Source organism: Pagrus major, chromosome 20 (assembly GCF_040436345.1).
Source record: "Pagrus major chromosome 20, Pma_NU_1.0".
NCBI classification, from domain to species: domain Eukaryota; kingdom Metazoa; phylum Chordata; class Actinopteri; order Spariformes; family Sparidae; genus Pagrus; species Pagrus major.
This window is the reverse complement of record NC_133234.1, coordinates 27,896,461-27,910,138: the sequence shown is the minus strand read 5'-3', so window position 1 is coordinate 27,910,138 and position 13,678 is coordinate 27,896,461. Positions and strand designations below refer to the sequence as shown.

Here is a 13,678-nt window from a genome sequence, read left to right as displayed (position 1 = left end):
TGTGTGCAGTCATGATGAGCTGGCTCTGAAGGATCTTCCGGCGGTTGTAGACTACATCCTGAAGGTGACGGGTCAGGAACAGATCTACTACATCGGACACTCTCAGGGAACCACGATAGGTAACACAGCCGATGAAACTTGATCACATGACCAGAGAAGATTAGAGATGTCTAATTATTCTGTGTGTCTCTGTCTCTTATTTCCCAGCATTCATAGCGTTCTCCACGCTGCCTGAACTGGCCAGTAAGATCAAGCTGTTCATTGGTTTGGCTCCTGTAGCCACCGCATCGTTCACCTCCAGTCCCATGACCAAACTGTCTGTGCTGCCCGAGGTCCTCGTCTGGGTAAGAGCCGTCACTAACGAGCTGTTATCGCCTGACAGATCGCCTGTTATGAAATACTTACCTAATATCAAGTTATTGATCTATCAGCTGATTATGAGGTAATAACCAATTAAGTGATGAGCCAATGAAACTGACCAGACTGATCAGCTCTATCTCTCTGATCGATTATCAAGAGACAGTTTGATATAAAGTGGTTGGTTTCTCTGTATTCTGTCTGTGTATATGATAATGTACTGACAGTAATGTACTGACAATGTGATTGGTTGTCTCAAGGACGTGTTTGGTAGGCGGGACTTCCTGCCTCAGAGCTACATGATCGAGTGGTTTGCAGAACACGTGTGTGGGAAGAAGCTGCTCAGTGAGCTGTGTGGAAACGTCTTCTTCATCCTCTGTGGCTTCGACGAGAAAAACCTCAACGTGGTTCGTTAAAACGCAGCTGCTTTAATCCACGTTAATCAATAACGTATCAGTGTGGTGTTCATGTCTCTGAGATTCTTCATGCTCGGTTTGTTTCCAGACTCGGACTCCAGTCTACACCACACACTGTCCTGCTGGGACCTCCGTCCAGAACATGCTGCACTGGGCCCAGGTAACACACACACACACACACACACACACACACCAGACTTCATGTTGTGACTTTATAAACTAGTTTACGGTCATAAAAAATATTTAGATGAAGGAATGATTTTTTGTGAGGATGCTCATAGTAACTGTACAGGACACGATATGATATCAGGACATGACATCATAACCCCCTGACCCCGCCCCTAAACTGGGCTGACCTTGTTGTCATTGTTGTTGTTGTCATTGTTCTTGTTATGTCATCGTTGTTGTTGTCATCGTTGTTGTTGTGTCGTCACTGTTGTTGTTATTACTGTTGTTGTTTTCATCACTGTTGTTGTTGTTGTTGTTGTTGTCTTCAGGCGGTCCGTAGAGGGAAGCTGATGGCGTTTGACTTTGGAGCTGCAGGAAACATGAAACACTACAACCAGGTGAGTGTACCTGCGTCCTGTCCCTTTTAACTGAGGTGTATGAAGGAAATACTGACCGACTCACGTCTCTGTTCACTTCCTGTCCGTCTGTCCTCCATGTGTCCGTCCTCAGACCACTCCCCCTCAGTACAACATCCAGGACGTGAAGGTTCCCACCGCTCTGTTCTCAGGGGGACAGGATACGCTGGCGGACCCCAAAGACGTGGCTGTCCTCCTTACTCAGGTGAGTCCTCTGATGGAGCCAGGTGACAGCAGCACCTCGTGGACATGACTCAGCCCTCGGTACTGTCCGCGGGCTTCCTCTGTGCCCTCGGTACTGTCCGCGGGCTTCCTCTGTGCCCTCGGTTGATTAACTAGTGGAGTTGAAATAGACTAAGCATTATTTTTCTTTACCACTTCCTGGTGTGAGACCTCAAAAAGGTAACCCGACTGAAATAAAATACAGAAACAGTTTATAATGTTTTGGACTCAGTGTCTCACACAGTGACGTCTGCCTGTCTCCCCTTCATCTGTCTGTCTGTCTGTCTGTCTGTCTGTCTGTCTGCAGGTGACTAACCTGGTCTTCCATCAGCACATTGACCACTGGGACCATCTGGATTTTATCTGGGGTCTGGATGCTCCTGAGGTGATGTTTCCCTCCATCCTGAAGCTGCTGCAGGAACACCACTGAGTGTGTGTGTGTGTGTGTGTGTGTGTGTGTGTGTGTGTGTTGTTTTTAAAACTTTTTACCTGTTTTATTTTTCACTGATGTGACAAACTGTTTTTCAAACTGTTTTCTGCCTCATGTTTTTATTCAAACGTTCCAGTCAACACATAATTTCTTCAGCTTGTACTTGAACTCTTATTGTGAAAATCCTCCAGCCACACCTGGTGGACAACAACGGAACTGCAGCCTGACACACGTCAGCTCCGAAGCTGCTCATTGGTCAGGAGTTGTTTTAGCAACATTAGCAGCATGGCTAAAAAAACACTCATGCTAATGTTAGCATCCCAGCACAGCTAATGTTAACTCTAGAATGTTAGCATGCTTACATTAGCATCACCGACATTGGTTACGTTTTTAAATAAATATATTTGTTTAGTATAAATCCTCTAATCAAAGACCTGTCAGTCAGTTTAAGGGCAGCCGCAGCCAATCATGTAGCTTGAATTGTGGTGGGCGGAGTTTAGATGAGTGTTTAATCTGCAACATATTTTGATGTGACGATGTTGTTTCTGTTTTCTGTGTTTAATCATAATCAATGAAACAAAAACACAACGATGTTGTGACGTGTTTTTATTAATAAAAATGTTTCAGATGATTCATGTTGCTTCAATTATCTTCAGACTGAACGAACATTAAACTGTTTTCTTGTAATTGTTTCTGTTACACTTGAAGCTGTTCAACATGTTTCATGTATTTCTTGCAGTTTTATGGTTAAATGCTGTAAATTGAATGATTTTAAATGTAAAATGTGAATGAGCTCCACCGCAGTGGAAACATCCTGTAACAGTAAAATGAAGACGTTTTTACAGACAAACTCTTCTCACATCGTCTCTGTCACAAAAACTTTTGTTGAAGTGAGTGAAAAAAACTGTTAAGACATTTCATCCTGTTTGTTTGATATTTCTTTTTATTCTAGCGTCATAGCAGCTAAATTATATTTTACACCAGATTTAGTAAAAAAGAGTCCAAAATATCTCAGCTAGTAAAGACCTGTGAACATCTGTAGCTCTGTAAATCTGTAAATGTTCAGACAACTGATCAACAACCTGTTTTAATGTAGTGATGATGAAACTAAACTTAGTGAACACTGATGTTAGCATGAGGCTAAGTTTTTAGTTATGAGCTGCTGTAGAAGACTCTTGAACTTTCCAGAGTTTAAGGGAAATTTAGAACTGACAAACTAACAAAGTTAATATTTGTTTAAAGCTGCAATTTGTAAGAATTTTAGTTGAAAACATTTAAAAATCAACTACAATTATCAACAGAATGTGAAGAAATAACAGGTTTGAAGTTATCATGTTATCATATCATGTATTGTGTTGCAGAGATATCTACTGAAGTTAGCATGCTAACCAGCTAGCCCTAGGTCTAAAAACCTCTTTTTCCAAGAACACCAACACTCCCCCAGTACTCTGGCTAGTTGCATCGTTAGCTGAGCTAACAAGCAGTAGCTACAGTCATGGATGCATTAAAGGCATACAGTTAGCAGAAGTTAGCAGTTAAACTGGTGATATGCTGCCCCTGTTTGATGGGAGCATGACTGCTACAGGTGGCTAATTCTTATGTATTACTGAGGAAACAGGTTGAGAGTCTGTCTGTCTGTCTGTCTGTCCTGTTTATCTGTCTGTCTGTCTGTCAGTGTGCCTTCCTCAGCATGTTGACGATCTTCTTGAACTTGTGTCGTGTGGCGATGTCCAGCGCCATGTCTCCGTCCTGTAGAATTAGAGGACGTCAGGTTTCAGTGTGATGAAGTGAGCTTGGTGTCATGATGCATTCATGTACGTACGTTATTTTGGATGTTTGTGTCGGCGTTTCTTTCCAGCAGCAGAGGAACCAGACGATGACTTCTCCTCTGACAGACGTAATGAAGAGCTGTGTTCCCCTTCTGCACACAAACACACAAAACACGTCCAATCACTGTGGACACTGAGGGAGGAGCTTAACTTGTAACAGAGTATTTCTATTCTTACTGAAGTAAAGTATCTGAGTACTTGTACCCTCTGTACTGTCAGCAGGTCAGGTTCAGGTGTATCCTGTAATCCTCGGTACGTTTATCTGAAACGTCCCTGAAGTCAGATGCACCTCACAAACCTCGACCACCAACAGGAAGTGGTTTTCTGACTTCTTGTACTGTAACACGGTCAACTCAGTATGACATCACTCCAGCTCCCGCTTCTGACTGCTAAGCTAAACAGAACGCACCTTAAAGGTAGTGATGATAAAACTACACTATATAAACACTGACGTTAGCATGAGGTTAGCGTGAAGCTAAGTTAACATGAAGCTAAATTAACATGAAGCTAAGTTTACATGAAGCTAAGTTTACATGAGGCTAAGTTTGAGGTTAGCATATCTTCAGACTCACGTAGTCGACAGCATCGATGTTGACGTTGCTGTTCAGAACCTCCTTCATCAGAGCCTCGTGCTGCCTCTTCTTCTGTAACTACACACACACACACACACACACACACACACTGATCTATTACTTACTTCGGTGTCTTTATTTTACTTATAGCTTCTGTTAATTTTTAAAAAACGTGACAGGAAGTGGTGACAGCGTGAGGCGCGTGTTGACTGTAAAGTCGACAGGAAGTGGTGACAGCGTGAGGCGCGTGTCGACTGTAAAGTCGACAGGAAGTGGTGACAGCGTGAGGCGCGTGTCGACTGTAAAGTCGACAGGAAGTGGTGACAGCGTGAGGCGCGTGTCGACTGTAAAGTCGACAGGAAGTGGTGACAGCGTGAGGCGCGTGTCGACTGTAAAGTCGACAGGAAGTGATGACAGCGTGAGGCGCGTGTTGACTGTAAAGCCGACAGGAAGTGGTGACAGCGTGAGGCGCGTGTTGACTGTAAAGTCGACAGGAAGTGATGACAGCGTGAGGCGCGTGTTGACTGTAAAGCCGACAGGAAGTGGTGACAGCGTGAGGCGCGTGTTGACTGTAAAGTCGACAGGAAGTGATGACAGCGTGAGGCGCGTGTTGACTGTAAAGCCGACAGGAAGTGGTGACAGCGTGAGGCGCGTGTTGACTGTAAAGTCGACAGGAAGTGGTGACAGCGTGAGGCGCGTGTTGACTGTAAAGTCGACAGGAAGTGGTGACAGCGTGAGGCGCGTGTTGACTGTAAAGTCGACAGGAAGTGGTGACAGCGTGAGGCGCGTGTTGACTGTAAAGTCGACAGGAAGTGGTGACAGCGTGAGGCGCGTGTTGACTGACCATGAGGAAGTACCCCAGCAGCAGGATGGGCATCAGGATGGAGATCATGAGATAGTCGAGCAGAGACAACGTCCTCTTGGACACGTAGTGAAGACACGTCCTCTGTTTCTGATCACACAAACACACAAACACATTAATGACTGCAGGTGAGACAAGAGCATGATGACATCACACACCTGGATGAGCACCTTATTGGTCAGCTGGACGTCAGCCCCGTTCTCCAGAAGGTACTGCACCACCCTCAAGTTACCATGGCGACAGGCTGTGATGAGGGGCGTGTCCCCGTTGTTCTCCTCCTGAACGTTCAGCTGAGTCGGGTCTTTACTGAGGAGGTGATACAGCTGATGGACGTCTCCTTCATACGCTGCCTGACAGGAGGGCTGAGGAGGAGGAGGAGAAGGAGGAGGAGGAGGAGAGAGAGAGAGAGAGGAGGAGGAGGAGAGAGGGAGAGGAGGAGGAGGAGGAGGAGGAAGAGGAGAGAGAGAGAGAGAGAGGAGGAGGAGGAGAGAGGGAGAGGAGGAGGAGGAGGACAGAGGGAGAGGAGGAGGAGGAGGAGGAGGACAGAAAGAGAGAGAGGAGGAGGAGGAGGAGGAGGAGGAGGACAGAGGGAGAGGAGGAGGAGGAGGAGGACAGAGGGAGAGGAGGAGGAGGAGAGAAAGAGGAGAGAGAGAGAGAGAGAGGAGGAGGAGGAGGAGGAGGAGGAGAGAAAGAGGAGAGAGAGAGAGAGAGAGGAGGAGGAGGAGGAGGAGGAGGAGGAGAAGGAGAGAGGAGGAAGAGAAGGAGGAGAAGGAGAGAGGGGGAAGAGAAGGACGAAGAGGGGGAGGAGGAGGAGGAGAAGAAGGAGAGAGGAGGAAGAGAAGGATGAAGAGGGGGAGGAGGAGGGGAGAGGAAGAGGAAGAGGAGGAGGGAAAGAGAGAGAGGAGGAAGAGGAGGAGGAGGAGGAGGAGAAGGAGAGAGGAGGAAGAGAAGGAGGAGAAGGAGAGAGGGGGAAGAGAAGGACGAAGAGGGGGAGGAGGAGGAGGAGAAGAAGGAGAGAGGAGGAAGAGAAGGATGAAGAGGGGGAGGAGGAGGGGAGAGGAAGAGGAAGAGGAGGAGGGAGAGAGAGATAGGAGGAAGAGGAGGAGGAGGAGAGAGAGAGAGAGAGAGAGGAGGAGGAGGAAGAGGAGGAGGGAAGAGGAAGAGGAGGAAGAGAAGGAGGAGGAGGAGGAGGAGAGAGGAGGAGGAAGAGGAGGAGGGGGAGAGGAAGAGGGGGAGAGGAAGAGGAAGAGGAGGAAGAGAGAGAGGAGGAGGAAGAGGAGGAGGGAGAGAGAGAGAGGAGGAAGAGGAGGAGGAGGAGGAAGAGGAGGAAGGGAGAGAGAGGAGGAGGAAGAGGAGGAAGAGAAGGAGGAGGAGGAGGGGAGAGGAAGAGGAAGAGGAGGAAGAGAAGGAGGAGGAGGAGGAGAGAGGAGGAAGAGAAGGAGGAAGAGGAGGAGGAGAGAGGAGGAAGAGAAGGAGGAAGAGGAGGAGGAGGAGGGGAGAGGAAGAGGAGGTGGAGAGAGAGAGAGAGAGAGGAGGAGGAGGAAGAGGAGGAAGAGAAGGAGGAGGAAGAGGAGGAGGAGGAGGAGGAGGAGGAGGAGGAGGGGAGAGGAAGAGGAGGAGGAGAGAGAGAGAGAGAGGAGGAGGAGGAGAGAGGGAGAGGAGGAAGAGGAGGAGGAGGAGGAGGAGGAGGAGGAGTCGCGTCAAGTTGTTGTGTGAGGGACACTGTCAGCCTCAGGCTGTCTCCATGGTGACCGTGTTGATCAGCTGATAGAACCGGTCGGTTCAGTTTCTATCAGGAGAACCAACATGAACACTTTACACACACACACCTGTTGAGAACTGGCACAATACAAATTGACAAATTGAGTGATTGATTGATTGATTGATTGATTGATTGATTGATTGATTGATTGACAGACATACGTCTTCAGTCTTGATGTCTCCAGGTGTTTTTGATGTAAACAACAGTTCACTTCCTGTTGATGAGACAAGTTGAGTCCTCCGACATGTTTCTGATCACAGACTCTGATCACAGACTCTGATCACAGACTGATCACAGACTCTGATCACAGACTCTGATCACAGACTCTGATCACAGACTGATCACAGACTCTGATCACAGACTGATCACAGACTGATCACAGACTCTGATCACAGACTCTGATCACAGATTGATCACAGACTGATCACAGACTGATCACAGACTGATCACAGACTCTGATCACAGACTGATCACAGACTGATCACAGACTCTGATCACAGACTGATCACAGACTCTGATCACAGACTCTGATCACAGACTCTGATCACAGACTCTGATCACAGACTGATCACAGACTGATCACAGACTCTGATCACAGACTGATCACAGACTCTGATCACAGACTCTGATCACAGACTCTGATCACAGACTCTGATCACAGACTGATCACAGACTCTGATCACAGACTCTGATCACAGACTGATCACAGACTCTGATCACAGACTGATCACAGACTGATCACAGACTCTGATCACAGACTCTGATCACAGACTCTGATCACAGACTGATCACAGACTGATCACAGACTCTGATCACAGACTGATCACAGACTCTGATCACAGACTGATCACAGACTGATCACAGACTCTGATCACAGACTGATCACAGACTGATCACAGACTGATCACAGACTCTGATCACAGACTGATCACAGACTGATCACAGACTGATCACAGACTCTGATCACAGACTGATCACAGACTGATCACAGACTGATCACAGACTGATCACAGACTCTGATCACAGACTGATCACAGACTGATCACAGACTCTGATCACAGACTCTGATCACAGACTCTGATCACAGACTGATCACAGACTGATCACAGACTCATCACAGACTGATCACAGACTCTGATCACAGACTCTGATCACAGACTGATCACAGACTCATCACAGACTCATCACAGACTCTGATCACAGACTCTGATCACAGACTCTGATCACAGACTCTGATCACAGACTGATCACAGACTCTGATCACAGACTGATCACAGACTCTGATCACAGACTGATCACAGACTGATCACAGACTGATCACAGACTCTGATCACAGATTGATCACAGACTCTGATCACAGACTCATCACAGACTCATCACAGACTCTCTCTGAGCAGCTCCTGTCTGCAGTGTACGTAATCAGTCACTTTGATACTGAAGAAAGCTTCAAGCTACTTTAAGACTTTTACTGGAGTACTAATCACAAGGTGACGTGCTGTCTGTGTAAGTGTCTCAGGTTAGGTCACTCCCTTTGGCGGTAAAACGGATCCTCACCTGCGAGCTGATCAGCGACACAAACCGGAAGTGATCTCAATAAAAATCAATAAAATCATGTGATCAGTGATGAGGATGATTGATGAAGATTAACGAGAGAAAACAGACAGTTTGTCTTCTTACCTCCGAGTAAACCAGCCCCATGTCCGCGGCATCGACACACCTGGACACGTCAACACACACAGACACACACACACCGTCTGAAGCAGCACTTCCGCTCACACGTTTCAAAATAAGATTCACTTTCACACCTGACTCTTATTTTCACAAATGAGGTTGAATTAGTTCGGTCACTCGTGATGTCACAGTGTTTCTGAAATAAAATAAAAACGTTTTAAATGTGGAATATTAAACAAAAACATGTTTCACCTGCAAACACAATAAAACACACGTCATAATAAATCATGTAAAAACAAATTGACTTTCTCTTCAGGATCTGTGTTCACAGGATGTCTGTCTGGTTCAAAAAATATATTTTATTGAGATTTATTTGGTTATAAATTAACATATAAAGTTCCTGTTTCTGAAATAATTCAACTTCTAATTCTAAGTTATATTATAATTTTATTCTTTTGTGCATAAAAGTGTTTAAATGTGTCAATACAGAAGAAAGAAGACAAATAAACGTAGATTATTTTATTATATTTCATTAAAAACACAAAGTGTCATTTATGATGACTAGTGGCGGTAAAAAGTATTTTACATCAGTAATACTACTACAGTGTAGAAACACTCTGTTAGTAAAGTAAAATAATTAAAGATTGTAAACAAAAGTACAAAGATATGAAGATTAAAACATTCAACAGATAATAATCTGTTTATAAACAAACATCATTAATGTTGGTGTGAAAATAAAAACATTGTTATTATTTATGACTTTAACGTGTCTCAGCTGTGAACTTGACGTCATAAATATGATCGATCATCTTCAGAACAGACTTCAACACGTTAATCATTAGACTCTGTGCTTTTATTATGTAGCAGGTGTTTCCGGTACATGTCTCACTGAGTGTCGCTTCACAGATTATGGTTCGTGTAGAAACACCCGCAGAGACAGAAATCATGTTTCAGACGGTTTCTGATCAGTCTGCTGATCCATAAATCAACAACCGATTAATCGATCTATTGATCTTTGAATCTGACGACTTTTAATAAAAACCGTCTGTTGATCTGAGACGAGTTGACACAAGCTGCAGGGAACCGGAAGTGCGTCACAGCTGAAATCAGCCTGAAGCAAAAACTGCAAAGAAGAAAAAAACAAGTCGGAATAAAAAGTCGAAGCTGAGAGCAGACCGAATACAACTGAACTATGTGATCAATACAGCTGATCAATACAGCTGATCGATACAGCTGATCGATACAGCTGATCGATACAGCTGCAGTTGAATGAGTGAACTCAACGTTTGTGACTGATGTTCTGTACTACTCTGTGATCAGTCTGATCAGATTGATCAGTCCGATCAGTTCGATCAGTTCGATCAGTTTGAGTCAAAAACAAAATAAATTTCAGTTTTTCTCTTAAAATTAACAAAAATCAAACTTTTAAAGTTTTGAGTTTTGAACAAATCAAAGAGTCAATGAGGCTGGGACAAGGACCCAAGGACAGAGGACAGGGACAGGGACAAGGACCCAAGGACAGAGGACAGGGACAGGGACAAGGACCCAAGGACAGAGGACAGGGACAAGGACAGAGGACAGAGGACAGGGACAAGGACAGAGGACAGAGGACAGGGACAGAGGACAGGGACAGAGGACAAGGACAGAGGACAGGGACAAGGACAGAGGACAGGGACAGAGGAAAAGGACAGAGGACAGGGACAGAGGACAAGGACAGAGGACAGGGACAAGGACAAGGACAGAGGACAAGGACAGAGGAAAAGGACAGAGGACAGGGACAAGGACCCAAGGACAGAGGACAGAGGACAAGGACAGAGGACAGAGGACAGGGACAAGGACCCAAGGACAGAGGACAGAGGACAAGGACAGAGGACAGGGACAGAGGACAAGGACAGAGGACAGGGACAAGGACAGAGGACAGGGACAGAGGAAAAGGACAGAGGACAGGGACAGAGGACAAGGACAGAGGACAGGGACAAGGACAAGGACAGAGGACAAGGACAGAGGAAAAGGACAGAGGACAGGGACAAGGACCCAAGGACAGAGGACAGAGGACAAGGACAGAGGACAAGGACAGAGGACAGAGGACAGAGGACAGGGACAGAGGACAGAGGACAAGGACAGAGGACAAGGACAAGGACAAGGACAGAGGAGAGAGGACAGGGACAGAGGACAGAGGACAGGGACAGAGGAAAAGGACAGAGGACAAGGACAGGGACAGAGGACAGGGACAGAGGAAAAGGACAGAGGACAGGGACAAGGACAGAGGACAAGGACAGAGGAAAAGGACAGAGGACAGGGACAGAGGACAAGGACAGAGGACAGGGACAAGGACAAGGACAGAGGACAAGGACAGAGGAAAAGGACAGAGGACAGGGACAAGGACCCAAGGACAGAGGACAGAGGACAAGGACAGAGGACAAGGACAGAGGACAGAGGACAGGGACAGAGGACAGAGGACAAGGACAGAGGACAAGGACAAGGACAGAGGAGAGAGGACAGGGACAGAGGACAGAGGACAGGGACAGAGGAAAAGGACAGAGGACAAGGACAGGGACAGAGGACAGGGACAGAGGAAAAGGACAGAGGACAGGGACAAGGACAGAGGACAGAGGACAGAGGAAAAGGACAGAGGACAGGGACAGAGGACAAGGACAGAGGACAGGGACAAGGACAAGGACAGAGGACAAGGACAGAGGAAAAGGACAGAGGACAGGGACAAGGACCCAAGGACAGAGGACAGAGGACAAGGACAGAGGACAAGGACAGAGGACAGAGGACAGGGACAGAGGACAGAGGACAAGGACAGAGGACAAGGACAAGGACAGAGGACAGAGGACAGGGACAGAGGACAGAGGACAGTCCAACCAGCAGGACAACCGTCACACTGGAGTAAAAGTCTTAAAGTATCTGATTTTAAATGTACTCAGATATCAAAAGTAGCAGTAAAAGTAACTGTTACATTATGAATGTGATGCAGCATGTACAGAGTATGGAGCTAAATCAGGGTCAAATGTTTTGTACTTGAAAAAGTAAAATTTGAAACTGAAATTTCAAGTTTTGATCTTGAATTTTGAAAAATACATCAACGTATTCAAAATAAAAATAAATGTGCAAAAAGTTTTTTCAGGTTAAAAATAATTATGATCAACTCTGGTAATTCTTTTGAATAAATCATTTATTTTCATTTTTCACTTTCATATGTTTTGATATTTGGGATCCTATTTCTTTCAGCTGCATGTTTCATCTTTTCAGATTCAAATCTTAGTTTTTTCAGTTTCAGATCTTTTTCAGTTTCAGACTTTTGACCCTGATCTAGCGTGGGGGGCGTGGCATCAGCTGAGAGGGGCGTGGCATCATGACAGACAGCTTAACCAAAAGGCTACAGACCTTCCCCTATCATGTTGCCTTCAGGGAACGTAGGATCTAAAAGGATTTGGCTACGCCACATGATTGGCAGTGAAAAAACTGCTGTCAGTGACAAACTTCCATTTGCACACCATGCACGAATATCCTGCACGGCTAAAACTGTTTTAATTTCCAAGGCTGTTTAGATGTGAGATGTGGAAGCTGTTTTAGACAGTACTGAGGACCAATTGTAGTACAGGAGCGACAAAATCACGCCAGATTGTGCACAGACACCCACACTTTAAGTACTGAAATGTCCGACATGTAGCACTGGACCCAGCACACAGGTGAGAAAAGTAAGGTTGGGACATCGTGATAAATATCAAAATGAGAGGTCGTTTTGTGTTTTTTTCAGCCCTATGCTTAACCTCTAGCTTTGACAATTCACCACTTAAAAGATGTCAGAAACATTGTATGTTGTTACAAAACGACCTCTCATTTTGATATTTATCACGATTTCCCAACCTTACTTTTCTCACCTGTGTGCAGGGTCCAGCAGGTGAGCCAGCAGAACCGGACGCCATGGCCAGCGGACACTGCGAGGCATTCACAGTGCTACGTGGAAATCGGACATTTCAGTACTTAAAGTGTGGGTGTCTGTGCACAATCTGGCATGATTTTGTCGCTCCTGTACTACAATTGGTCCTCAGTACTGTCTAAAACAGCTTCCACATCTCACATCTAAACAGCCTTGGAAATTAAAACAGTTTTAGCCGTGCAGGATATTCGTGCATGGTGTGCAAATGGAAGTTTGTCACTGACAGCAGTTTTTTCACTGCCAATCATGTGGCGTAGCCAAATCCTTTTAGATCCTACGTTCCCTGAAGGCAACATGATAGGGGAAGGTCTGTAGCCTTTTGGTTAAGCTGTCTGTCATGATGCCACGCCCCTCTCAGCTGATGCCACGCCCCCCACGCTAGATCAGGGTCAAAAGTCTGAAACTGAAAAAGATCTGAAACTGAAAAAACTAAGATCTGAATCTGAAAAGATAAAACATGCAGCTGAAAGAAATAGGATCCCAAATATCAAAACATATGAAAGTGAAAAATGAAAATAAATGATTTATTCAAAAGAATTACCAGAGTTGATCATAATTATTTTTAACCTGAAGAAACTTTTTGCACATTTATTTTTATTTTGAATACGTTGATGTATTTTTCAAAATTCAAGATCAAAACTTGAAATTTCAGTTTCAAATTTTACTTTTTCAAGTACAAAACATTTGACCCTGATTTAGCTCCATACATGTAATCTGTAAAGTAACTAGACACTAGAGTAATTAGATAAATGGAGTGGAGTATAAAGTAGCAGAAAATTGAAATACTTAGTAAAATACCTCAAAAGTACTTGAGTAAATATAGCCTACTTAGTTACAATCATCACTGTTATTACTCATGTTTTAATGTAAAGCCAACATGGTTGCCTGCAGCTGGATCAGTTTGGTGTCAGGAAAACGTGTCAGAGTGAGACATCTTACTGGTTTACTGCTCTCAGTGGGGCGCATGCGCGGAGTGAACAGCCAGCTGTGCGAAACCGGAAGGTGTGAGTGAGTCATTTTTGCTCGG

General features: G+C 45.3%; 2 protein-coding genes across 2 annotated transcripts in view; one reads left to right on the top strand and one right to left on the bottom strand.

The window, feature by feature from the left end:
* Positions 1–2,859, top strand: part of lipf (lipase, gastric) — a 6,580-nt gene extending 3,721 nt beyond the window's left edge. Inside the window, exons 5-11 of the mRNA XM_073489226.1 lie at positions 10–119; positions 208–344; positions 618–764; positions 862–933; positions 1,271–1,339; positions 1,452–1,562; positions 1,887–2,859. Coding sequence (XP_073345327.1) covers positions 10–119; positions 208–344; positions 618–764; positions 862–933; positions 1,271–1,339; positions 1,452–1,562; positions 1,887–2,009 — 769 coding nt within the window. The 3' untranslated portion in view covers positions 2,010–2,859. The remainder of the gene's footprint in view (positions 1–9; positions 120–207; positions 345–617; positions 765–861; positions 934–1,270; positions 1,340–1,451; positions 1,563–1,886) is intronic.
* On the bottom strand, positions 2,599–8,766 carry ankrd22 (ankyrin repeat domain 22). The gene is made up of 6 exons (XM_073489227.1): positions 8,712–8,766; positions 5,443–5,634; positions 5,255–5,362; positions 4,411–4,488; positions 3,832–3,930; positions 2,599–3,758 (listed from the first exon to the last, which is right to left on the bottom strand). Exons 1-6 carry the CDS (start codon positions 8,730–8,732, stop codon positions 3,681–3,683), a joined length of 576 nt encoding a protein of 191 aa, XP_073345328.1. The 5' UTR covers positions 8,733–8,766; the 3' UTR covers positions 2,599–3,680.
* Between the last annotated feature and the right edge of the window lie 4,912 nt (positions 8,767–13,678).

Coding starts and splice junctions, on each gene's coding strand:
- ankrd22 (XM_073489227.1), bottom strand. CDS start 8,732: ATGGGGCTGGTTTACTCGGAG. Junction 5,363..5,442: donor ACGTCCAGCTGACCAATAAG/GTGCTCATCCAG, acceptor TTGTGTGATCAG/AAACAGAGGACGTGTCTTCA. Junction 3,931..4,410: donor ACATCGATGCTGTCGACTAC/GTGAGTCTGAAG, acceptor GTTTGTGTGCAG/AAGGGGAACACAGCTCTTCA.